Source organism: Phocoena sinus, chromosome 6 (assembly GCF_008692025.1).
Source record: "Phocoena sinus isolate mPhoSin1 chromosome 6, mPhoSin1.pri, whole genome shotgun sequence".
NCBI lineage: Eukaryota > Metazoa > Chordata > Mammalia > Artiodactyla > Phocoenidae > Phocoena > Phocoena sinus.
The window spans coordinates 88514054-88539716 of record NC_045768.1 but is presented as its reverse complement, the minus strand read 5'-3'; the positions used below and the strand labels follow the sequence as shown (position 1 = coordinate 88539716).

The 25663-nt window shown below is 38.5% G+C and overlaps 1 protein-coding gene across 3 annotated transcripts; it reads left to right on the top strand.

Annotated features, from left to right (window-relative positions):
• The first annotated feature begins 259 nt into the window (after window positions 1-259).
• PRXL2C (peroxiredoxin like 2C) lies at window positions 260-11024 on the top strand. Of its 3 annotated transcripts, none has more exons than XM_032636429.1 (6): window positions 260-554; window positions 997-1065; window positions 1958-2011; window positions 2180-2285; window positions 6666-6707; window positions 10503-11024. In XM_032636429.1, the coding sequence occupies exons 1-6, from the start codon at window positions 339-341 to the stop codon at window positions 10628-10630; spliced, it is 615 nt and encodes a 204-aa protein (XP_032492320.1). In that variant the 5' UTR covers window positions 260-338; the 3' UTR covers window positions 10631-11024. The 3 variants fall into 3 exon arrangements, with proteins under 3 accessions (XP_032492320.1, XP_032492318.1, XP_032492321.1); XM_032636427.1 differs by having other exon boundaries at window positions 6576-6707; XM_032636430.1 differs by lacking the exon at window positions 6666-6707.
• Window positions 11025-25663: the final 14639 nt, after the last annotated feature.

Here is a 25663-nt window from a genome sequence, read left to right as displayed (position 1 = left end):
ATCTCCCTACCATGAATGGCTGAGTCAGAAAACGCGACAGCGGTTCCGTACCTTTCCGGAGCTTCGGAACCACCGGAGATGCGTACAGACTTGGCGAGGCCTAACCTGGAAGACAACATGTGCGCCCCGGATTGCCCCCGCGCGCCTCACTCTCCCCGGGCGCCACAGCGGGTCTGCACCTCAAGCAACTCCGCGCCGTGCGCCCCGCCCCGCCGTGCGCCCCGCCCCGCCAGTACGGCCCGCCCCGCCAGTACGGCCAGCTCCTTACGCCCATCTTGGGTAGCGACCCGGCCCACCAAAGATTCTGACCCCTACCCTCGCGAACCAAGGGCCCGCGGATGCAGGGCGCGATGGCCGCCGCATCCGTGGCCCCGGTAACGCGGCAGATCAGCGGCCGCGCCCCCCCAGCCCCAGTCCCAGACCCAACTGGCCCCGAGAGCGGGCAGTCCCTGGCCGCCGCCGTGGCCGACCTGACGGTGCTGGACGCCTCCGGGAGGCGGGTGCTGTTCGGCGCGCTGTTCCGTGAGCGCCGGGCTGTAGTGGTCTTCGTGCGGGTGAGCGCGGGGTGCGGGACGATCCGGAGCAGGGACCTCACCCGCAGGCTGGGACGGAGGTTGCTTCCACGGCCTACGCTGAGGGGTGGTTACATCGGGCCCCTGGACGGGTCCAGGGCCCGAGAGCGGAGCCCGCCGGGCCTGGTCCTTCCCGTGTTCATCCACTAGAAGCTTCCGGAATGCGAACTGCTCCTCTCGCTTCCTTGAACGGGAATGGAAAAGCAGCCCGCCAAGCCAAGGCCATTTTCTCAGCGAGCGAAGAGGCCTAGCACAGACTGGGTGCGGCCTAATTTCAATGCATATTTGGGCGCCCCGACACCTCTTTCTACCCGTCTTGGGTGTTGTGTTAATTAGCATCACGCATAATGAAGTATTTGGCCCTTTCTGACCCCGGGGGGTGTTAGTTGCTAACTTGTCCTTTTTGCCCGTATTGGGATTTCAGCATTTCCTGTGTTACATCTGCAAGGAATATGTAGAAGATCTGGCCAAAATCCCCAAGAGTTTCTTACAAGTAAGTTTCCTGAGAGTGGGCAGCAGCGAGCCCCGCTTCAGGGCGGCCTTGTGAAAATCACCTGCCATTTATAAGGAGTGCAACGGGATGAGGTGCGGAGTGCACCACCTCTCCAGCGCAGACACTTACAAACCCAGATTCTCACCATCCCACACATCTCTCCAACACCTCCAAAAAGGGGAGGCAGGCGTTAGAAGTCTACTTCTGGCCTGTTCATTATTGTTATAAACATACTAACCATAATAATAATTTTGATGTGACCTAATAACCTGCCTGTTCTCAAATGTTGATTGATAATGACCAAAAACAGAAATGCTAAAAATATTTCCTTCCCTGTATTTTTGTAATAAAGATACTCCAAATAGTTGTTCGTTATAGGAAAATACTAATATATCTTAAAGGTGAAAATTTGTATTGTTAATGGAATGCATGTTCCACATTGGTCTGACAACCACATACAGGTGTGTTTCTTCAGGCATATAGAGGTTTGTCCCCAGCTGAGCTTTTGAGTGAACGCATTGGGTGGATTTTGTAAAACTAAGATCTATTTTCAGCAGACCTTATCAATTGAGACGTGAAAGAATAAAGTTGTCTGATTAAATAACCCTACTTTAATAGTTTTTATTCTTGTTTAATGTATGCCTTTGGGGGAAGTGTAGAGAACTACTGACTATATTATTTTGAAATTCTTACTTAGCAAAAGAATTATCTGAATTAATTGAACATTTTAGCATACATCTCTTTGCTTTGACTCACACATTTTTGCTCTTTATACCATTCTTATAGAAGCCTATAGGTGGCATTAGAATGGAACAAAAGAGTTGGATTAGGGGAAGTTGTATGAAACATGTGATTTCCAATAATATGTACATGTCTTTTTTCTCTCCTAAAGGAAGCAAATGTCACTCTTATAGTGATTGGACAGTCATCCTACCATCATATTGAGGTAAACATATAGCAAATTGGGACTCTAACAGGTTAAATCTCTTTCAGACGTAAAAATTATATTATTTGAATCACGAAATGTAGGCTAAATTCGCTAAAATTAAGTCAGATTATCACTATTTTTCTCCCATTTCTTTTTATTAAAATTCCAACTATATTCTTTTTTCAGCCTTTCTGTAAACTGACTGGATATTCTCATGAAATCTATGTTGATCCTGAGAGAGAAATTTATAAAAGATTGGGAATGAAAAGAGGTGAAGAAACTACCTCCTCAGGTAAGACATGATATGTCTCAAGTAGAAAACACTAATGGTGTATTTCACATTTCACATATGCATATATATGCATAGGGGAACAAATGTTAAATTCATAAATCAGCCTGCTTTTTATGATTCTAGTAAGTGATCCAGATTCATGAGACTCTAAAAGATTCATTTCCTGTATGTAATGACATGGAAGGCTGTTGGCGAAGTACTAAATGAATGAAAAATGCAAGTTGCAGAGCAGTGTTTTCAGTATGATTCCATTTTTGTAAAAATAAAAACCATTTTCATAAAGGTCTATACTATATATGTGTGAAATGAAAAATGTTTTAAAAGATATTGCAATGATTACCCCAAGGCATGGGAATGAGAAAAGCGGCTTTTGAATTTTTTACAATAAGTACATTTTACTTTTGTAATTACAAGAAAAATAATATTGCTTAAGTTAATATATTTTCATACCTCAACACCATGGCTTTGAACGCTCTATGTTCTTTAATAGATGAAATCTTAGTTTCCATTTAAAGCCCAGCTCAAAGGGGCTCTTAATAGCTCTTCAAGCAGAAGCAATTTCTTCCTTCGTTGTATTTTAATAGCACCTTGTACTCGATTATATACTCTGTAATTGCACTTAAGGTGGTGGGTAGTACAGTTAGTTGAAAAGTTTGATATTTTATTCATCTTTATATGGTCCATATTCCCTGCCCTTACACAATTCTTTACAATTAGGTGTATAATAAGCTTTAGGTGAACTATTTATGTATATTTTAGGTAGAAAGAACTTGGCTTCTGAAATACCAAATAAGAGAACTCAACTTGAACTCAAATCACTTATTCTCAACAAATGCTGAGAATGACACCCATGGCACCCACTGTGCTGGATGTTCCTGGGAGGACTGTGATAAAAGACACAGCCCCTGCCAACCCGATGCTCATAATCTACTCTGGGAGACAGAAGCAAACAGTCAACTATATTACAGTTTAGGGCTCATAAAAGAGGAGATCATGTACTGGCAATACCTGTAATGAAGAAATGCCTATAACACCAGAAATGCACAGGGAGAGAAGAATCTGGGAAGGCTTCTTAGAGGCGGTGTTGTCTAAGCTCATTCTTTAAGGATTTAGCTGGGTGAAGTGAGGCTGGGAATGGTGCAGCTGACAGAAAGTAGCACGCACAAAAGCACACAGGTATGAAAAAATGTGACTGTTGGAGAGGTGCAGTTCCCTGTGTCTGGCCAGAGTCTAGGAGCCAGTTGGGGGATTGTGTGAGCCAGGGGACTGAGTCTGGGAACATGCCAAGGAGTTTGGATTTGTTCTGGAGGCAGTGGGGGAGTCATAAAAGAATTATATTTGAGTGGAGAAGTGATACCGTCTTGTTGCCCGGTGGAGGAGCAATTGGAATGTTCCAAACGGGAGTCGTTGATATTCTTGACAAGTTTGTAGTAATAGGCTAGAAAGAAATGACACGGCCTGAAGTAGGGATGCAGAGGGACAGATCACAGAGCTACTTATGAGGTAGAGTTGACAGGATCCCTTTATTGAAGTTTTTAAAGAAAGCGACCTAAACTTTATTAAAACCAATGATGAGGTAGCATAAATACAGAATTTGCTCTTTTTTTCCCCTCTCTTTTTAGTATAGGAAATTGCAACAGTACAGATTGTGAACCTTTGTCTTTGGTAGACTGTTTTCCTGTGCTATAGCAGAGTCTCAGCATGTGTAAGGTCTGTTTGTCATTTAGCCACCTTAGATATAAACTGTGAGTTTCACTTTAGTAACACCTCACCATTCATTGCCTCAATAAAGATGTGGAATTGCAAAGAAAACAGTTGCTTGTGATTATAAGAGAGAGTATATTTAAATCATTTAAACTCCTTTGATCTGTGTTAAAGTACTGTATTTCCAAACAGAGAGCATTAGGTTCTCACAAAATAATTTTTTAAAGTTCCTGCCTGAAAAAGCACAGATCTCAGGATCAGTTTCAGAATAATCCTACTTGAAAATTATGACACTGAAAATAAAATATAATAATTTAAAATTAATGGGACAGTTTATAAAGACAAAGAGTAAGAAAATAAAGCCACTAAATTCAAGGGAGTAATGGGTTTACCCAGTATTTCATTTTGCCTTACCATAAGCCAATTTATGGTGTTAAAACTACAGTGATCACTGTAGACAGCACATAAGCACAATGCAGAAAACATGCCTCTTATAATACTTACTTAATCTAATGTTTCAAGTTAAAATTCTGGTCTTGAGTCCAAGAATCAAACTAAGAGAAAACAATGAAAAACAAGAGTTTTACACATAACTAAATTCGTACTAGCAAAATTAGATTGTGCTTTACAGCAAAGATTGTGAAATTCTAGGTCGTGAAATCTTCTTCAATTGAATTTCTAAAATTTCAGAAATGTTAAATGACCCTTCTTCAGACATGAGGAGATAGTTTGGATTTAGGAACATCTATTTTAAGTGTAAAATCCTAAAAAACAGTAAACTTTAGTCCTTTACCCATGTCTCTAAGCTAATGAGCCTGTATTTGTTTCTTGGTGAGATGAATGTCCATCCTAATATAAACATGAAAGAAATAGAAAAGTTGGAGAGATGAAGGAAATAATAGGTATCTGGAAATATTAAGAAATCGGGCAGGTCAAAGGCAGCATAATCATCAAAATAAAAAGCAAAAAGCACTAGTAGGAACCGACTGCAGGGCTGAGGGTTGAGCTCTGTGCTGCGACCCGGCAGGAGAAGATGAAGGGGACTGGTAACTCCTGTACACTGGTGGACATGCACCCGGAGGGGCAGACGGTGGGCAAGAGGACCTGGGCCATGGTGTCTTGCTGCTCAACCAGTCATTCTCTGGCCTCAGAACTGGTGGAGTCCAAAATTTAAAAAAACTAAAAAGACATAAAAGGCAGGGATAGGAAAAAGATAAGTTACAAGAAAGGTAGAGACTGAGTTTCTTTACTCAAAGGGAGTGGAGGACTTCCCCGGTCGCGCAGTGGTTAAGAATCCTCCTGCCAATGCAGGGGACGTGGGTTCGAGCCCTTGTCCGGGAAGATCCCACGTGCCGCGGAGCAACTAAGCCCGTGCTCCACAACTACTGAGCCTGCGCTCTAGAGCCCATGAGCCACAACTTCTGAAACCATGTGCTGCAACTACTGAAGCAACAAGAGAAGCCACTGCAATGAGAAGCCCGCGCACCGCAACAAAGAGTAGCCCCCACTAACAGTAACTAGAGAAAGCCTGCGCGCAGCAACAAAGACCCAACCCAGCCAAAAATAAATAAATAAAAAAAATATTAAATTACTTTTTTAAAAAAAGCGGGTGGGGGAGTGGAAGTGAAGTATCAGTTAAGGTGAGAAAGGAAATAGAAAAACTGACAGCCAAGCAAAGATGGAGTGGTAGCTATAGTTGCTATTGTTACAGCTAAACCACAAAGTCTCAGTAGCATAACGTGGGAGAAGGTTCTTTTTTTTCACATTTCAAGAAGGGTATATCTATTGCGTGCTTGTCCAAGCAGCAATTCGGGGACACAGTAGGAAAGACTCAGGCCCTTTCTATCTTGTGGCTCTGCCACTGTCAATCCAGACTTCAAAGGATGTAGAAGAAACACGGAGAATCACTCCCTGAGAGGTTTTTAAGAGGTGCCCTGGAAGTGGCACACATCATTTTACTCATTGGTTAGAGTGTAGTCACATAGCCATACCAAACTCCAGGAAATGTTTAGCTGTGGTCCCAGAAAGAGGAAACGGGTTTTGACAAGCATATAACAGTCTGTGCCACAATGTCTCCTGAAGAAGAATGTAGTTATCTATTAGTTGGTAAGAGACTAAACAAAACACAAATGGGGAATTAAAAAGGAAAGCACTACCAGTTTGACAAGTCTGTAGCTGACATTTTTCTGTGGCAGAAAATGATCTAGGTCTGTCATCACTTCTTCCTTTAAAGCAGTAGGTTCTCAACTGGGAACAATTTTGACCCCTCCCCCCAGGGGACATCTGGCATTGTCTGGAGACATTTTCAGTTGTCACAGCTTGGCGAATGGTGGTTGCTATGGCATCTAGTAGGTACAGAGAGCAAGGATGATGGTAATTACCCCACATTGCACAGGACAAAGAATTATCTGGCCTAAAACATCAGTAGTGAAAGGCTGAGAACAGTTCTTTGAAGGAAGAAAAAAAGACAAGTCAAAAGTAAGATGGCACATAAGAGAGAGACTGTTTTCTAGAAATACTAACGTTATCTTAATATCTAATCAAATATAAAATGACAACTTCTAAAGACAATTCCTAATATTTCAGGACAGAGCCCCCATATAAAATCAAATATACTCTCAGGAAGCATTCGGAGCCTGTGGCGGGCAGTGACTGGCCCTCTTTTTGATTTTCAAGGAGATCCAGCTCAGCAAGGTGGAACACTCATTTTAGGTCCAGGTAAGCATCAAAGCCCAGCTTCAGCAGTACACTTCTCGTGCTTTTTAGAAGTCCAGAGGCCATCCACTTTCTTCATAAAATAGCCACCATGTAAAGACGGGCAACTGGACATGCTAACAGTCAGGATGCTGTGCTTTCATAGGGGTCATCGTTTGTTTTCAAATGCTCCTGTGTATTTTTGATGTTTGTTTACTGGATGTAATGTGGCCATGATTCCATACCTGAGTGATTCCAGGTATTTGGGATAGAAGAAATCAGCAGTGGTTTGGTGACTTGTATGTGGCTATAACACTCTTTAAAAATTTCAGTGGAGGTGAACATTTTCAAATGGGAGAAAACCATCAAGAACTTTTTTTTGTCAATAGAAGAATCAAATCTAGTTATCTATATCTAACAAAACTAGCAGACTTGCCCTATGTCAGAAAGCAAGTCAAGGGGAATTCCCTGGCAGTCCAGTGGTTTGGACTCAGTGCTTCCACCGCAGGGGGCATGGGTTCGATCGATCGTGGTCAGGGAATTAAGATCCTGCGTGCTGAGCAGCATGGCCAAAAAAAAAGGAAGCAAGTCAATCCCAGGGGCAGCTTATTCAGTAACAGTTACTCTAAGCTGCATCCTTTAAATAGCTTTCTTTTTTAATTTAATTTAATTTTTATTCTATATTGGAGCATAGTTGATTTACAATGTTGTGTTAGTTTCAGGTGTACAGCAAAGTGATTCAATTATACTTACAGATATATCCATTCTTTTTCAGCTTCTTTTCCCATATAGGTTATTACAGAATATTGAGTAGAGTTCCCTGTGCTATACAGTAGGACCTTGTTGATTATCTATTTTATATATAGTAGTGTGTATATGTTAATCCCAAACTCCTAATTTATCCCTCTCCCCCACCTTTCCCCTTTGGTAACCATAAGGTTTTTTTTGAAGTCTGTGAGTCTGTTTCTGTTTTGTAAATAAGTTCATTTGTATATTTTTCAGATTCCACATATAAGTAATATCATATGATATTTGTCTTTCTTTGTCTGACTTACTTCATTTAGTATGATAATTCCTAGGTCCATCCATGTAGCTGCAAATGGCATTATTTCATTCATTCTTGTGGCTGAGTAATATCCCATTGTATAAATGTACCACATCTTCTTTATCCATTCATCTGTCCATGGACATTTAGGTTGCTTCCATGTCCTGGCTATTGTAAATAGTTCTGTAATGAACATTGGGGTGCATGTATCTTTTTGAATTATGGATTTCTCTGGATATATGAACAGGAGTGGGACTGCTGGATCATAAGGTGGTTCTGTATTTAGTTGTTTAAGGAACCTCCATACTGTTCTCCATAGTGGTTGTACCAATTTACGTTCCCACCAACAGTGTAGGAGGGTTCCCTTTTCTCCACACCCTCTCCAGCATTTATTGTTCGTAGACTTTTTGATGATGGCCATTCTGACTGGTGTGAGGTGATAACTTCATTGTAGTTTTGATTTGCATTTCTCTAATAATTAGCAATGTTGAGCATCTTTTTGTGTGCTTTTTGGCCATCTGTATGTCTTCTTTGGAGAAATGTCTATTTAGATCTTCTGCCCATTTTTTTATTGGGCTGTTTTTTTTGATATCGAGCTGCATGAGCTGTTTGTATATTTTGGAGATTAATCCCTTGTGGGTTGCTTCGTTTAGACATATTTTCTCCCTTTCTGTGGGTTGTCTTTTCATTTTGTTTATGGTTTCCTTTGCTGTGCAAAACCTTTTAAGTTTAATTAGGTCCCATTTGTTTATTTTTGTTTTTATTTTCATTACTCTAGGAGGTGGATTCAAAAGATATTGCTGTGATTTATGTCAAAGAATGTTCTGCCTGTGTTTTCCTCTAGGAGTTTTACAGTATCCAGTCTTACATTTAGGTCTTTAATCCATTTTGAGTTTACTTTTGTATATGGTGTTAGAAAATGTTCTAATTTCATTCTTTTACATGTAGCTGTCCATTTTTCCCAGCACCCCTTATTGAAGAAACTGCCTTTTCTCCATTGTATATTCTTGCCTCCTTTGTGGTAGATTAATTGACCATAGGTGCGTGGGTTTATTTCTGGGCTGTCTACCCTGTTCCATTGATCTATAAATAGTTTTACTGATCAATTTGTACCCCCTGAAATTCCTTTGGCTTCCCTCTACAAAATGGTTGGGCATTGGATCTCTACCATGTTCAAGTATTGCCGTCAGGGACAAACACCCAAAAAGCCTAAATCACTGTGTTGTAAACTGACTTTTCTTGGTTCTTCTTCATGTTTAAAATTGTTCATATTAGTGAGCGTAGCTTCTACAGGCTATAAAATTAACATTTACTTTAATAAATTCCAGATGTCTATAAGGAAGTCTTTAGAAGGAGGATTTTGACCAAATATCATAACTTTTTTGGTTTTTTACAGCTGGAACACTATAGCTAGCTAAAATCTTTCATTTTATTTAATCTCCCTTTCCCTCTCTCTCATGAATTTACACTAGTTAGACTAGCCAAAAAAAAAAAAAGCCTTGTTTTATGAGAATATATCCTGTAAATCAGCCCAGAATGGCACCGAGCCATATTTCTGAATGAATTATTTCCATCCTCAGACTTGTAAGGCATTATTTTTTGAGTCCCTCATCTCCAGGTTTCAGCATCATTTGAGCACACGTTCTGTTGTGTGAGGATGAAGAGCACACAGAAAGCATCATTTGTGTGCCAAGTTGGGAGCAGACAATAAAGAGAAAATTTTGATACTACCCATTGGAAAAATTGTAGCTCCTTTAAGGAAAGAGCTGGGTTTACTTACTTATTTATACAAATCTATTACACGGTTGACCAAGTATTTCATTTTGCCTTATTTGATAATAAGCCAGTTTATGATATTAAATCTACAGTGATTACTGTAGACAGCAGATAAATGCAATGCAGAAAATATGCCTCATAATATTTACTAATCTAATGTTTTAAGTTAAAATTCTGGTCTTGAGTCCAAGAATCAAAGTAAACAGAACACAGACTATAAATTACGACTATTTGGGCTTCCCTGGTGGCGCAGTGGTTGAGAGTCCGCCTGCCGATGCAGGGGACGCGGGTTCGTGCCCCGGTCCGGGAGGATCCCACATGCCACGGAGCGACTGGGCCCGTGAGCCAGGGCTGCTGAGCCTGCGCGTCCGGAGCCTGTGCTCCACAACGGAAGAGGCCACAGCAGTGGGAGGCCCGCGTACCGCAAAAAAAAAAAAAAAAAAAAAAAATTACAGCAATTTTATTTGAGCAGATAAAAGAATTGTGAACATCAAAGTGTATTGTAACGGATTGTCTTAATGCCCTTATTTTTTTCAGCCTCTTTTGGTCTATGGTTATAATGTAGATAGCCTATTAAACCAGTATTTGGGAGTGAATTTTTTAAGGAAGTGATTTATTCTATTATTATATTTAAGAAACAGATGATTTTCCAGCTTGATATTTATGCTAATTCCATATTCTGCCTGTCTGTTTGACAGGATATTTTATTTAATTACATTTAATAAAACCTAACAGACGGTTATAATTTAAGAATCTTTCCCCTTGGATCTCATAAAACATTACGTATTAGCCTTATTTAACGATAATTTTTGTCATGCTTTATTACCTTAATTAAAAATTATTATGTGATTATATAGAGAATATTATGTACTCTAGGTAAATAATGTTTTCTTTTGGACTAATTTAAAGTTAAAATGCTTCCTTGATTCTAGTAAGCAGTAAATCTAATGAATAACACTGCATGTCAACCTTTACCTTTTATTCTTATTCTCTTCTAGGTAACAACATCCATTTTATACACTGTGATAGGAATAGGTTGGATCACAAACCCATCAACTCTGTTTTACAGCTTGTAGGAGTTCAGCACGTGGACTTTACAAGCAGACCTTCAGTTATCCATGTGTGACATTACAGACTCTGTCGCTTTCAAATGGACCTTGGGATATGACCTGAATTGTGGGAACGTAGTATACTTGTGCAGTGCCTAACTTGTTGGCTCTTCCCAGCCTTTGAGGAGTTATGAAACCATAAAGAGACCATGTACCACCAGTTGAATAGCATGCTGAGAGGCATCAGTTGTCAAAAATGTGATATATATTTATGATTTTATAGCTTTTAAGGTTTTATTTTCTATAAAAATTTTTGTAAATTATTTTATTTTTGCAAAATAAAACTTTAAAAGCTGTAAAATTATAAATACCATTCTTTATTTTACATTATGATATATCCATTCAATGAAGGCTTTTTTGGCCATTAAAATCATAAATTCTTTTTTTTTTTTTTTTTTTTTTTTTGGCGGTACGCGGACCTCTCACTGTCGTGGCCTCTCCTGTTGCGGAGCACAGGCTCCGGACGCGCAGGTTCAGCGGCCATGGCTCACAGGCCCAGCTGCTCCGCGGCATGTGGGATATTCCCAGACCGGGGCACGAACCCGTGTCCCCTGCACCGGCAGGCAGACTGTCAACCACTGCGCCACCCAGGAAGCCCAAAAATCATAAATTCTTATAAAGAACATATAAGGAGAAAGGGAAGCAACCCAAGACCATTTTATCCATTGAGAAAAGCAGGATCTCAAATTCTGTAAACAGTATAATCACATTTTTGTATGTATATGTTTATATTTTTGTATGCTTAGAAAGAAAAACAGGAAGTAAACACACCAGAGTATCACCAGTTAAGTATCTCTAGGTGGTAGGATTACAAGTGTTTTTATTTTCTTTTCCATACATTTTTATATTTCCCAACTATTCTATAATGAACATGATTCATTTTTTTGGCAAGGAAAAGGTCTTTAAAATGATACGAAGAATATATCCCTACGTAGCAAGTTCCACAAAGGTACAATTATATAGGCTGCAGTCCACAAGTTTCTATCCTGATTGCTTTACTCAGAGGAAATACAGCAGATCGAACCTTCACAGAGCCTGTGTTCACAGCATCTTGACCGCACACCCACCGTCCATTTCACTAGGATTTTGTTTGGGGCAACAGGGGCGGGGGTTGCTGGTAAAAGGAGAAAAATATGTTTTAGATATTTAAGATACGTATAATCAATATGCTTTCTGAAAGGAAATTTTAAGAATTGTTTAAACTGAAAACCAAAAAAGCTTTGTAATTTAAATGTACACTGTGGTTTGGTTGTATATTCCTGGACAGTTTCTATTTCTCACCTCCAAGTTTCTTTTATTTAGTAGACTATTGTCATCTTTTATTTTTCTGGAATCATAATATGTTTTGTTGGAAGTGTCCCAGGAATTCTGGTGAAAAGTACAGCAAGGGCTTCCCTGGTGGCGCAGTGGTTGAGGGTCCGCCTGCCACTGCAGGGGTCAGGGGTTCGTGCCCTGGTTCAGGAGGATCCCACATGCCGCAGAGCGGCTGGGCCGGTGAGCCATGGCCTCTGAGCCTGCGCGTCCGGAGCCTGTGCTCCGCAACGGGAGAGGCCACAGCAGTGAGAGGCCCGCGTACCGCAAAAAAAAAAAAAAAAGTACAGCAAAATTAAAGTATTTGTAATTATTAGCAAGTATAATACTGCTTTGAACTTATACAAGCATATGGAGTCATACACAAAATATAAATTTAAAGTGTCCAAAAATTTGAATCTATTTTCATGTGTATATAAATGGAAAATCATGTTTTTAATCAATAAAAATGAGTTATCTTATAAAAGTTAAAATTAAGATATCTTGTGCTATTTTTTTATAGTAAGGAGACTGGTGGCCCAGATCCTTCTACTGATGTTAGACTTAAAACTGCTGAATCATAGCTTACACAAAATTTATATATTTACATTTATAATATACATTATAAAAATGTACACCACATTTTTTAAGATACATAAATGTTCTTTATGTGGTTTCATGGAGGAACAGTTACATAAATACAGTGCAGTAGTAAATTGCCTACCCGAACAAACATTTAATATAAAAATTACTTATAATAGGTGCTGTGAAACATATAAGCATACTCCTTATCCAATAATGTACTGGACGCAAAATTTTGAAAAACCTTTTGGTGATAAATATGTAGAAGTGCTGGATAAAAAAATAATAACATCTAACAGTTTTGTGGTGCTAATTATTTGCCAGGTACTATTGCAAGTGCTTTACATACATTAGCTCTGTGGAATTGATATTACTATCATCATTATCATTGTCAACTCCATTCTACAGAACAGAAACAACCTCTTTTTTTTAAGTTGAATTTACAAGAAAGTGAGGAAACTCCACAAGGGCCAAACAGAAGCAGAAACCAGGCTGTTGACCATGTGTTGAAGCCATGGGCTGCCCTGAGGGCTGTCCCCCTCCCAGGAGTTAGAGAAGGCTGTTCCTTGGCCAACTCAAAGGCCTTACACTGTAGAGTTAAAAGTAAGTCCAGGGGAGGGGGAAGGGTGAGTTTTGACAGGGCGAGAGAGAGTCATGGACATATACACACTAACAAACGTAGTAAGGTAGATAGCTAGGGGGAAGCAGCCGCAAGGCACAGGGATATTAGCTCGGGGCTTTGGGACAGCCTGGAGGGGTGGGATGGGGAGAGTGGGAGGGAGGGAGACGCAAGAGGGAAGACATATGGGAACATATGTATATGTATAGCTGATTCACTTTGTTATAAAGCAGAAACTAACATACCATTGTAGAGCAATTATACCCCAATAAAGATGGTTTAAAAAAAAAAAAAAAAAAGTAAGGCCACTAAAGGACTACCTGAGACCTGGAACTTCTGAGGGCTATGACAGTGTAAGAATGGGCTGCAGTCAAATCCATCTATAGACCAAGGAGCCCTGTGAGGAAATATGTTGTAAAGTTTCTGCAATGAACCTTTGTGGCAAAAAGAATTTCAGTAAAATGAAAGTTCATGTTTAATTTAAAAATTAAAAAAAATTCATTTATTTTTGTTTCTCAAGGAGATTGATAACTAATGGCCTGCATAAAATGTTTGTTCGTGTTGCCATCTACCATGGGGGTGGGGTGCAAAGTGATAACACTGACCACATGAAAACTGGAAGACAAACTTTCTAAAGAAGCAACAACATCTACTTCAAGGTTAAGAGTTATTTTAAGAAGAGTGTTCCAGAAAATGATTTAAGACATGCAGTTGCAGAAGGTACACTTACACATCATTCTGTGAAGAACGATTTTTCATTTAGATCAGCGTTCTTTTAAATTAATTTCACTTATGTTCAACTCCAAGTTTTCTTGTGCACATTTAAAAAGTGAAGTGGTAGCTCTTCATGTACTGGCTCTGTTAGCAGAAAACTCTGAAAACAGTTTCAGGATGCCAGTTTTAAATCAGTATTATCAGATGCTTCAAATAGAAAATCAGATAAACTCATTCCTTAAAAAGGAGCTTAAAAAAAAAGATTCTTGGGCTTCCCTGGTGGTGCAGTGGTTGAGAGTCTGCCTGCCGATGCAGGGGACACGGGTTCATGCCCTGGTCCGGGAAGATCCCACATGCAGCTGGGCCCGTGAGCCATGGCCGCTAGCCTGTGTGTCCAGAGCCTGTGCTCCGCAACAGGAGAGGCCACGACAGTGAGCGGCCCGTGTACCGCAAAAAAAAAAAAAAAAAGATTCTTTTTTTTAAAATCCAGTTTACAAAATCAAGGCAAAACTTTCGGAAGATGAAATATCTGACAGTATGGTGTGTGCTACTCTAAATTCAGTTTAAAAATTCAACGCTGAAGAAAAACTGATTTGTTTCTGTGGTGACAATATGAGCATAGATTTGGATGAATATATATTTTGATAAAAGTAATGTTCATACTATATTAAGAGACCTATGGGGCAGATGTGTTTTGGAATGTGTTGTGGTGCAAACAAGCTGTCAATCAAAACAGAGATTAGAGTTGTTAAAATTTACCAATTAAAAATTTTCTATTGTGGTAAAATCTATATGACATTAAATTTACCGTTATAAGCATTATTTATTGTGAAGTGTACATAACATAAAGTTTACCATTTTAACATTTTTAAGTGTACAGTTCAGTGGCATTAGGCATATTCATATTGTTATGCAAGCGTCACTCCTATCCATCTCTAGAATTTTGTTATCTAATACTGAAACTCTGTACCCATTAAACAATAACTCCCCATTTGCCCAGCCCCCAGCCCCTGGTAACCACTGTTCTAATGTCTGTCTCTATAAATTTGACTGTTCTAGGTACCTCATGTAAGCGGATCATACAATACATACCCTTTTATGTCCGGCTTATTTCACTAAGCATAATATCCTCAAGGTTCATCCATGTTATAGCATGTATCAGAATTTTATTACTTTTTAAGGCTGGATGTTCTTGGGGGTGTGTGAGTGTATGTATCCCATTTTGCTTATCCATTCATCTGGATAGTTGGGTTATTTCTACCTTTTGGCTATTGTGAATACTGTTGCTATCAACATTGGTGTACAAATAACTGTTTGAGTCCATGCTTTCAATTCTTTTGTGTATATTCCCACAGTGGAATACCCACAAGTGGGCATTCTGTTTGTTTTGAAGAACTGCTGCACTGTTTTCCATATCAGCTGTATCATTTTACATTCCCACCAGCAACGCACAAGAGTTCCAATTACTCTACATACATTTTTCTGTTTTGCTTTTAAAAAAAAAAAAAGCCATTCTAATGGGTACGAAGTGATAGCTCACTGTAGTTTTGACAAAATGTGCCAGTTTTAAAAAATGTATATACAGAGTGATAAGGCAATATAATGTGTGAGAGAAGCTGATGGTGAATAGCAATTTTTTAAAAAGCGAGCATGACACTGGGCACTTTATTGTTGTTGCCCACCATTAAGCAGACATTAGAAATGTTTGAACTGTTGAACAACTGCTCTGGTAAGTCAACCTGTGCTGTCCTCACTGATAGTGAACTTGTTTTTTTAATGAATCCTGTATGTTTTGATTTCTTCTGTGTAGTAAGTTGGAAATATTTAATGAATTTACTCAATGAATGGTGTGCCAAAAAACTATCACTTTTGAAGCTTTTAGCAAAACTGTGATTGAAAACTAACCTTACAAATAAGAAGACATTGAAATTGGTCCTTAAGAAGAAAACTAAACAAAATAAATAATTGAAATCTCAAATAAGATAAAAGATATAATTGTTAAATTCTATAACTTTTTTTTTTTTTTTTTTTTTTTTTGCGGTACGCAGGCCTCTCGCTGTTGTGGCCTCTCCCGTTGCGGAAAACAGGCTCCAGACGCGCAGGCTCAGCGGCCATGGCTCACGGGCCCAGCCACTCCGCGGCATGTGGGATCTTCCCGGACCGGGGCACGAACCCGTGTCCCCTGCACCTGCAGGTGGACTCTCAACCACTGCGCCGCCAGAGAAGCCCTATAACTTTGTTTTATAGTTTCTGAACTTATGATAGAGCTCCTATTTTTAACTGGGTAAAAGTGAATTCTACATCAGAAAGGAATGAAATTTTTTTAAAAAAGGAAAAAAATGCCCTATGATTTTATAGCGTCAAAATGTGAAACATTCAAAAGAATTTTAAGTGGAGAATTTATTTTATGAGTTTCATCTTGTAAAAATTATGTGTTAAAGAAAGGCACTCTGGGCTTCCCTGGTGGCTCAGTGGTTGAGAGTCCGCCTGCCGATGCAGGGGACGCAGGTTCGTGCTCCGGTCTGGGAAGATCCCACATGCCGCAGAGCGACTAGGCCCGTGGGAGCCTGTGCTCCGCAACGGGAGAGGCCACAACAGTGAGAGGCCCGCGCACCGGAAAAAAAAAAGAAAGGCACTCTGAGTGGAAGCAAAAAATCAGTATCTGAAAATGTTAGGGCTGAATTATTTTCTTTTAATTTTTTATTGGATTATAGTTGATTTACAATGTTGTGTTAGTTTCAGATGCGAAGTGAATCAGTTATACATATACATATATCCACTCTTTTTTAGATTCTTTTCCCATATAAGTCATTACAGAGTATTGAGTAGAGTTCCTTGTGCTATACAGTAGGTCCTTATTAGTTATCTATTTTACATACAGTAGTGTGTATATGTCAGTCTCCCAATTTATCCCTCCCCCACAAGTATTTGTTTTTAATATGAAAATATTGACCTGAAAATATCCTTCATTTCGCAAAATTTGTCCTGAGCTTACCAGGTACCTCAGTATCTGTAGAGACTGAATATTCTCAACTTGAAATGTGGACTACAGAGAAAACTCAGATGAAGAGGTCTACGATTCTAATTCATTTAACCATAAAATGCAACGTTAGAGAAGGTTGCAAGGAATTTTATATAAAAGTTAAAAATAATAAAACCATATTGAAAAATACAGTTTTCAGAATATACCAATGACGGAGTATTAGAGACAGATTCAACTTACAAATGGACTAAAGTATATAAACATGGACTAAGCATAATTATTCTGCTTGCATTATTGTTATTTTTATTACTATTATTACTTTATGCCACATGGCTTGTGGGATCTTAGTTCCCCAACCAGGATTGAGCCCGGGCCTTCGGCAGCAAAAGCACAGAGTCCTAACCACTGGACTGTCAGGGAATTCCCTTTTTAAAGTTCAGATAATCAATATAAAAAGTTTTAAAATGCATAGAAAAAATTTTTAATAGTTTTTGAGTAGATTATTATAGGTCCCTTCACACTGAAATAATTGTCAATCAATATTTCAAGAAATTATATAATCTTAATTATTCTGTGGCTTTTTTCACTCTCATATGTTCTGGTTTGGACTATAGGTTATATGGTCACCTTCATTGATGGATGAAGCAAATAAAATAAATTTTAAAAATTAAGGATAAAGAACAGTTGAACAATAGAAATAATAAGCTTGATTTAATTAGCAAATTAAAACAATAATTAAAAGCACCTATCATTCTCAAGAACATAAAATATTAACCATATATTATCCCTTAAAGTAAATCTCGATAAATTTCAAAGACTCAATTTCATACAGACCATGTTCTGTTATCACACTGCAACGAAATTAGAAATCAATAACAACAACAAAAAACCTCTATAGACATTTTTAAATTTAAAAAACACTGAAAGTCATGGGACAAAATAGAAATTGTGATGGATGTTAAGAATTAGAACTGAATAATGACAATACTCATGGAATTCTTCAGAAATAGTATTTTAATGTAAATTTATACCCTTAAACACTCATATTAGGAAAGACAAAAAAGGCTGAAAATTAATGTACTAAGTGTTCAACTTTAAGAAGTTAAAAAAGCAGCAAACTAGGGAATTCCCTGGGGGTCCAGTGGTTAGGACTCTGGGCTTTCACTGCTAAGAGCGTGGGTTCCATCCCTGGTTGGGGAACTAAGACCCCACAAGCCATGTGGCGAGGCCAAAAACAAAGCAACACAACACAAACAAACAAAAAAAAGAAATAAACTAAACCTGTATAAAAAAGAAAGGAGATAAAAATTAGATTGGCCATTGATTAAAGACACAAAGAAATAATAGAGAGGAACTTCCCTGGTCATCCAGTGGTTAAGAATCAGCCTTCCAATGCAGGGGACACGGGTTTGATCCCTGGTCGGGGAACTAAGATCCCACATGCCGTGGGGCAATTAAGCCCGCACGCCACAACTACTGAGCCCGAGAGCTCTAGAGCCCGTGCGCCACAACTAGAGAAGCCCACACACCACAATGAAAGATCCCGCATGCTTCAACTAAGACCTGATGCAGCCAAATTAATTAATAAATTAATTATTTTTTTTAAAAAAGAAATAATAGATACAACAGGACAAAATCTGATATTAAGTAGACAAATCTGTGGCAAAACTGATGAAGGAAAAAAAGAGAGTAAGTACAAATATTAGTAGTAAAAAAGGGACATAGTACATGCATAGTAGAGATTAAAATATAAAAAAACTCTGAATAACTTTACGCCAATAAATTTGAAAATTTAGAGAAAATGACTATATTTTATCTAAAAAAATAGTAACTTTTCAAAAGTCTTAAAAAATATATAATAGAATACTATGTAGCCTTATAACCATTTAAAAATTGAACCAGCAGTTTCTTCTTACAAAGAAAACACCAGATCAAGAGGTAAATTCTATCAAATTTTTACAAGTGAATTCTACCAAATTTTCAAGGAAAAGATACTTCCAATGTTTTTTTTTTATTGAAGTATAGTTGAATTGCAGTGTTTTGATGTTGTATTAATTACTTTTGTACAACAAAGAGACTCAGTTATAGGTATTTCCAATCTTATACACATTTTCTGAGAATAGAAAAATGAGACTAATTTTACCTTGCTACTTCAATTGGACTAGGACAATAAAAGAAAGGAAAATCATAACTTTGACTCTCCCATGAACAAATGCAAAATTCTTAAAATGAATATTGGCAAGCAGAATCAAACAATATATAAAACACTTAATTTACCACAATAGAGTTTATTCCAGGTATGCAAATTTGGTTTTACAGATAAAAATTAATACAATTCACCACATTATCACATTTAAAGGAGAAAAAATGTGTATAGTTATTTCAAAGAAGCAGAAAACGCACATGATAAAATTTAGCCTCTGTTCACATTAGAAAAGAAAACCTTAAGAAATCTAGGAATAAAAGGGAATTTCCTCAATTTGATAAAATCTATCTGCCAAAAACCTACAACAGATATCATATTTAATGAGAAAATGCCATAACTATTCTATTTTTAATATTTATTTATTTATTTGGTTGCACCAGGTCTTAGTTGCAGCAGGTGGGCTCCTTAGTTGTGGAATGCAAACTCTTAGTTGTGGCATGCAAACTCTTAGTTGCGGCATACATGTGCGATCTAGTTCCCTGACCAGGGATCGAACCCCAGGCATTGGGAGTGCGGAGTCTAACCAATGCGCCACCAGAGAAGTCCCACTATTCCTTTTAAACAAAGGACTATGATGAGACTGCTCATTTTTACTGCTAACATTTGACATTATACCAAATTTCTAGCCAGTTCAAAACCACAAAAAAACTAACAAAAAGTATAAGAATTAGAAAAGAACTAAAACTCTCATTTATCACATATGCCATAATTGTCAACATAAAAAACCAAAAAGAAAGTACTTAGAATTAGTAAGGTACGTTGCTGAATATGACATCAATATTCAAAATTCAGCTGCATTTCTACATACCGTTAATAAATAGAAAACCTAATTTTAAAATCATTTATGGGAATTCCCTGACGGTCCAGTGGTTAGGACTCTGTGGTTTCACTGACGATGGCCTGGGTTCAATGCCAGGTCAGGGAACTAAGATCCCGTAAGCCGCGCAGTGCAGCCAAAAATAAAATAAAATAAAATAATTTATAACAGCAATAAAACTTATAAGGGACCCAGGAATAAATCTAATGTGTTAAACCTGAGAAAATTATATAACTTTATTAAGAAATATTTAAAGGAGCTGATAAATGTAGAGGTATAACATATTCATAAAGAAGAATTCTCATTATCCTAAAAATGTTAGTTATTCCCAAACTGATCTACAGATTTTTTTTCATGGAACTTGAAATGCTGGTTCCAAAATTTATGTAGAAGAGCAAAAAGTCAAGAAAAGTTAAGATATTCCTGAAGAACAACAAGCAAGAAGTGTCTTGTTCTATAAGATATCAAAATGCAGAATACAGCCATAACAATTAAGATGGTGTGGAATTGGCAAAATATATATACACAGGGCTTCCCTGGTGGCGCAGTGGTTGAAAGTCCGCCTGCTGATGCAGGGGACACGGGTTCGTGCCCCGGTCCGGGAAGATCCCACATGCCGTGGAGCGGCTAGGCCCGTGAGCCATGGTCGCTGAGCCTGCGCGTCCGGAATGGGAGAGGCCACAACAGTGAGAGGCCCGCGTACCGCAAAAAAAAAAAAAAAAAAAAAAAAAAAAAAAAATATATATATATATATACACACATATAGAATAGAATAGAGAGTCCATACACATACATGGACACTTGATACATGACCAAGTCTATGTTGCATAAAGGATAGAGAATTAACAAATAAATGGTACTGCGATATTTGATTACCATAGGATAAGGTAAATACACTAGTGCAATATTTGTAAGCCACTGTTTTTCAAATCAATATTATTTTCAGCTAAATCTAATCCTCTTTAATAGATTCCTAACTCATACCAAACACACAAACTCCACAAGAATTAAAGACCTAAATGTGAAAAACGAAACGTTTCTACTTTTATTTCCTGTAGGAGAATGTCTTTTTGAAATTAGGGTAGGAAAGAAATCCTTAAATAAGATTTTAAAGGAAGCAAAAATCATAAGGGAAAGACTGAGACACTCCATCAGATCAAAATCTTCGGTTCAATGGGTAGAAAAAAGAAGAAAATAAATTGGGTAAAGATATACACAATGCCTATAACAACAAAAAAATGATTAACATCAAGACTATATCAGAACTTCTACAAATCAGTTTTTAAACAAGATAAACAACATAATAGGACAAATAGTCAAAAGAGATCAATGACTGCAAAATTAGAGGGTACAGTACACAAGATCACCCTCCCTTCTGACACCCACTGCCATTTCAAGGGGGTCCCAAAACCATACTCAGGTTGGATAATTTGTTAAAAGGACTCAGAATTCACTGAAAGCTGTTATACTCACAATTACAATTTATCACAGGGAAAGGATTAAAATCAATAGGTCTTAAAAATCTTTAAAAGATTAAAATGAGCCAAGGGAAAAAGCACATAGGGCCAAGTCCAGGAAAGCACCACATGCAGAGCTTCCAGTTGCCCTCTGCCCTTGGACTCTGGACACTGTTTCTTTCCTGGCACTGATGAGTGACGATAGGCATGGGGTACTGCCAACCAGGGAAGCTCATCCAAGCCGGTATCCAGAGTCTCTACTGGGGATCCATGGTTAACTCCCCAAGTGGCTGACCTCAGTCTCCAGCCCCTCCAGAGGTTAAGCTGATACCACATGACTCAAAACTTCTACCATAAATTGCATTTTTTAATAGCTTAATTTTTTTGTTTGTTTTTTTAATTTTAATTTTATTTTTTTGGCTGCATTGGGTCTTCTTTGCTGCGTGCAGGCTTTCTTCTTTGCTGGCGAGCGGGAGCTACTCTTCGTTGAGGTGCGTGGGCTCCTCATTGCGGTGGCTTCTCTTTGTTGTGGAGCACGGGCTCTAGGCACGTGGGCTTCAGTAGTTGTGACACACGGGCTCAGTAGTTATGGCTCACAGGCTCTAGAGCACAGGCTCAGTAGTTGTGGCACATGGGCTTAGTTGCTCCACGGCATGCAGGATCTTCCAGGACCAGGGCTCGAACCCGTGTCCCCTGCATTGGCAGGCAGATTCTTAACCACTGCGCCACCAGGCAAGTCCCAACTGCATTTTTTTAATTGAACAAATTTGACATTTAACACTGTGTTAATTTAAGGTGTACAATGTGTTACTTTGATATATATTATAATATGATTGCAGTTGTAACAAAATTTTTCACGTTATATTTTTATAGTACAATACTGTTGTTTATATTCATTATACTGTGTATTAGATCTCTATGGTTTATTTACTACTTGTGGCAAGTTCGCACCCTAAACAACATCAATCTTATCCCCTCACCTCTCATGCCCTGGTAACCACCATTTTACTCTGTTTCTTAATGGGCTTGACTATTTTAGATTCCACATATAAGTGACATCATACAATACTTGTCTTTCTCTGTCTGACTTAGTATAATTGTACTAAGTCCATTAATGGACTCGAGGTCCATTAATGTTGTCACAGATGGCAGGATAACCTGCTTTCTCACAGCTGAATAATATTCCAGTGTGTGTGTGTGTGTGTGTGTGTGTGTGTGTGTGTGTGTGTGTATCTCACATCTTCTTTATCCATTCATCTCTTTTTGGGCATTTAAGATTGTTTTCCTATCTTGGTTATTGTGAATAATGCTGCATATATCTCTTCAAAATCCTGTTTTCATTTCCTTTGGGTATATACCCAGAAGTGGAATTGCTGGATTGCATGGTAGATCTATTTTTAATTTTTTGTTTTCCGTAGTGGTTGGACCATAAATTATTGGTGTTCGGGTTTTTCCATAAGATGATACGGAAAAACCTGAACTAACCTTCTGGCCAACCGAGTATATTGTTAATCCTATCATTAGTCTATCTGGTATGACCCAAGGCCCTCAGGCAAACAAAAACACTCCTATCAGGCATTACAAGGACTTAGAGATTATCTCTAAGAAGCTGAGACCAAAAGCTAGACCTCTTTTGGGGAACGACCATGTTCTTTACTATACAACCACAAATTTATAGGGGAAAAAACTTCGTAAAAGGCTAATAAACATACGAAAGTATGTCGAACCTCACTAGTAATTAAGAACTTGCAAATTAAAACTACAATGAGATACTATTTTATACTCAGGAATTTGGTAAAAAACAAAAAGTATGACAATACAGGTGTTGGGAATACAGAGTCATGGGTACTTTCATACACTGACAGTGAGAGCATAAATTGAAGAAACAATTTACAGAACAATTTGGCAATACCTAGTAAAATAAAAAACATGTATAGCTCTAGAGTCAGCCTTATATAAATCAGAAAAATGCATAAGAATGTCTACAGCAGCATTGTTTGTTCATGGCTATCAGCTGGAGACATCCTAATGTTCATCACCAGGAAAGTGGATGAATTAATTGTTGTATTAGGTTTCAAATAGTATGTATTGCTAAGGATACCTACATATGTATTACAGTTTTAAAGAAATGCAAGGGAATGATAAATAGCAAATTAAGGATAATGAAAATATTTTAGGGGATGAAAGTCGAGATAATTAGAGTGGTTATGGTGGGCTATGGCTAAGTTGGCAACATTTCATTCTTAAGTGGCATAGTGGGTACATGGGTATCTGTAATGTCATTCTTTATACCTTTTGTATTCTTAAATGGTGTATAGTACTTTTGAAAATTAAATGTATAGGTGTATGTATACATACACACATAAATATATGTAATATATTCAAAAAATATATATATACCATAGCCTGTTATGTAGATGTATTAATTGCTTTGTGCCTTACATTATTATCCAATAATTGCCTTTGCAGCTTATGCATTGAAAGAGAGGGCAGTCATCAATTTTATATTTATACATGGGAAGTGGAAAAATAATTTGTACACCTTTAGAACATGTAGCTCTCCTTTCAGTTCCCACCTAAAATGATAACACAGAGGTGTATTTCTTGCTTGGGATCTGTGCTGCGGTTCTGCCTTACAGGTGATGTAGACTGATAATCAAGGAAAAGATGTTTTGGAGTTCCTATTATGTGTTAGGTACTGTGGGAGACTTAAGGGATACATAAAGCAGAATTTCTGCCTTTAATCATTCAGAATGTATTTGGGGAGGGCAGGAAGAATATCAAGGTAACCAACAAAATAGAGTAGTAAAATAAATAGCCCACTGGAGGGGCAGTAAACCTCACAGTGGTTTGAAGAAGGTCCTGCAGGGAAATGCAGGAGACTGAAGTGCTTGAAGAAGGTTTGCACGTGAATTTCTAAAAGCAGCTCACAAGGACCCCAAGTGTAATTGGCCTTATTCATCATGATGAAGTATTTGATCAAAGCTCTTTTGGAAGTAAAGCTTGTTTCTAGAAAATTATTTTAAATATTATACCAATCTTCTTACAGTGCCATATTTAAAAATAGGTAGCACTCAGAATATTTTAAAGGTTTCTTTAGAAATAATTCCAGCTCTGTTAACTTTACTCTGAGAGCAGCCTGTAATCACTGACATTTCCAGACGTTGACTCCTAAGGACTTAAAATGCCATATGTTAATGTATTTACTGATTTGATGTAAATAAAAAATAGCTTCATATTTCCAAGCAACATGCCTACATCTCTTATAAACACAACATTCATCTTTCTTTCTGCCTAAACCAGCGCACTTTCCTCTCCATTTTTTAAAACTGAAAGCTCAGCATTTTTTTTTTTTTTTTTTTTTTGCGGTTCGCGGGCCTCTCACTGTTGTGGCCTCCCCCATTGCGGAGCACAGGCTCCGGACACGCAGGTTCAGCGGCCATGGCTCACGGGCCCAACTGCTCCGCGGCATGAGGGATGCTCCCGGACCGGGGCATGAACCCGTGTTCCCTGCATCGACGGGTGGACTCTCAACCACTGCGCCACCGGGGAAGCCCGAAAGCTCAGCTTTTGATGTTTTGTTGCTTGTGTCTATATTGGCAAGTATGAGGGCCTCCTGTCAATTAATTCTGTTTGCCACACAAGAGGAAAATGAAGCAAAAGAAAATTTTTTTAAAAATGTATTGGAGGGTCTTCCCTGGTAGCGTAGTGGTTAAGAATCTGCCTGCCAATGCAGGGAACACAGGTTCGATCCCTGGTCTGGGAAGATCCCACATACTGAGGAGCAACTAAGTCCGTACACCACAACTACTGAGCCCGCATGCCACAACTACTGAAGCCCTCGCACTGCAACTACTGATATCCACATGCCCAGAGCCTGTGCTCTGCAACAAGAGAAGCCACTACAATGAGAAGCCTTCACGCCACAACGAAGAGCAGCCCCCGCTCACCGCAACTAGAGAAAGCCCGCACACAACAACAAAGAACCAACGCAGCCAAAAAAAAAAAAAAAAGTATTGGATGGGCTTACCCGGTGGTCCTGTGGTTAAGACTCCATGCTTTCACTGCTGAGGGTGCGGGTTCAATCCCTGTTCAGGGAACTAAGATCCCATAAGCTGTGTGCAGTGGCCAAAAAACCCAAACAAAAAACAAAACCAAAAAAAACCCCAAACAAACAAACAAAAACCCAAAACAAGAAAAAAAAACAAAACAAAACTATACTGGAGACATTTTTCCAGGAAGACATACAGACAGGTACATGGAAAGATGGTCAACATCACTAATCATCAGGGAAATGCAAATCAAAACTACAATGAAATATCACCTCACACCTGTTAGCATGGCTAGGAGCAAAAAGACAAGAAATAATAAATGTTAGTGAG

What these genes read in the sequence shown, in the direction of transcription:
- PRXL2C (XM_032636427.1), top strand. Translation starts at nt 339, where the DNA reads ATGCAGGGCGCGATGGCCGCCGCATCCGTGGCCCCGGTAACGCGGCAG. An exon ending in TCCCCAAGAGTTTCTTACAA is followed by an intron (nt 1,066 to 1,957) that starts GTAAGTTTCCTG and finishes TCTCTCCTAAAG; the next exon opens with GAAGCAAATGTCACTCTTAT. An exon ending in TGAAGAAACTACCTCCTCAG is followed by an intron (nt 2,286 to 6,575) that starts GTAAGACATGAT and finishes CTAATATTTCAG; the next exon opens with GACAGAGCCCCCATATAAAA.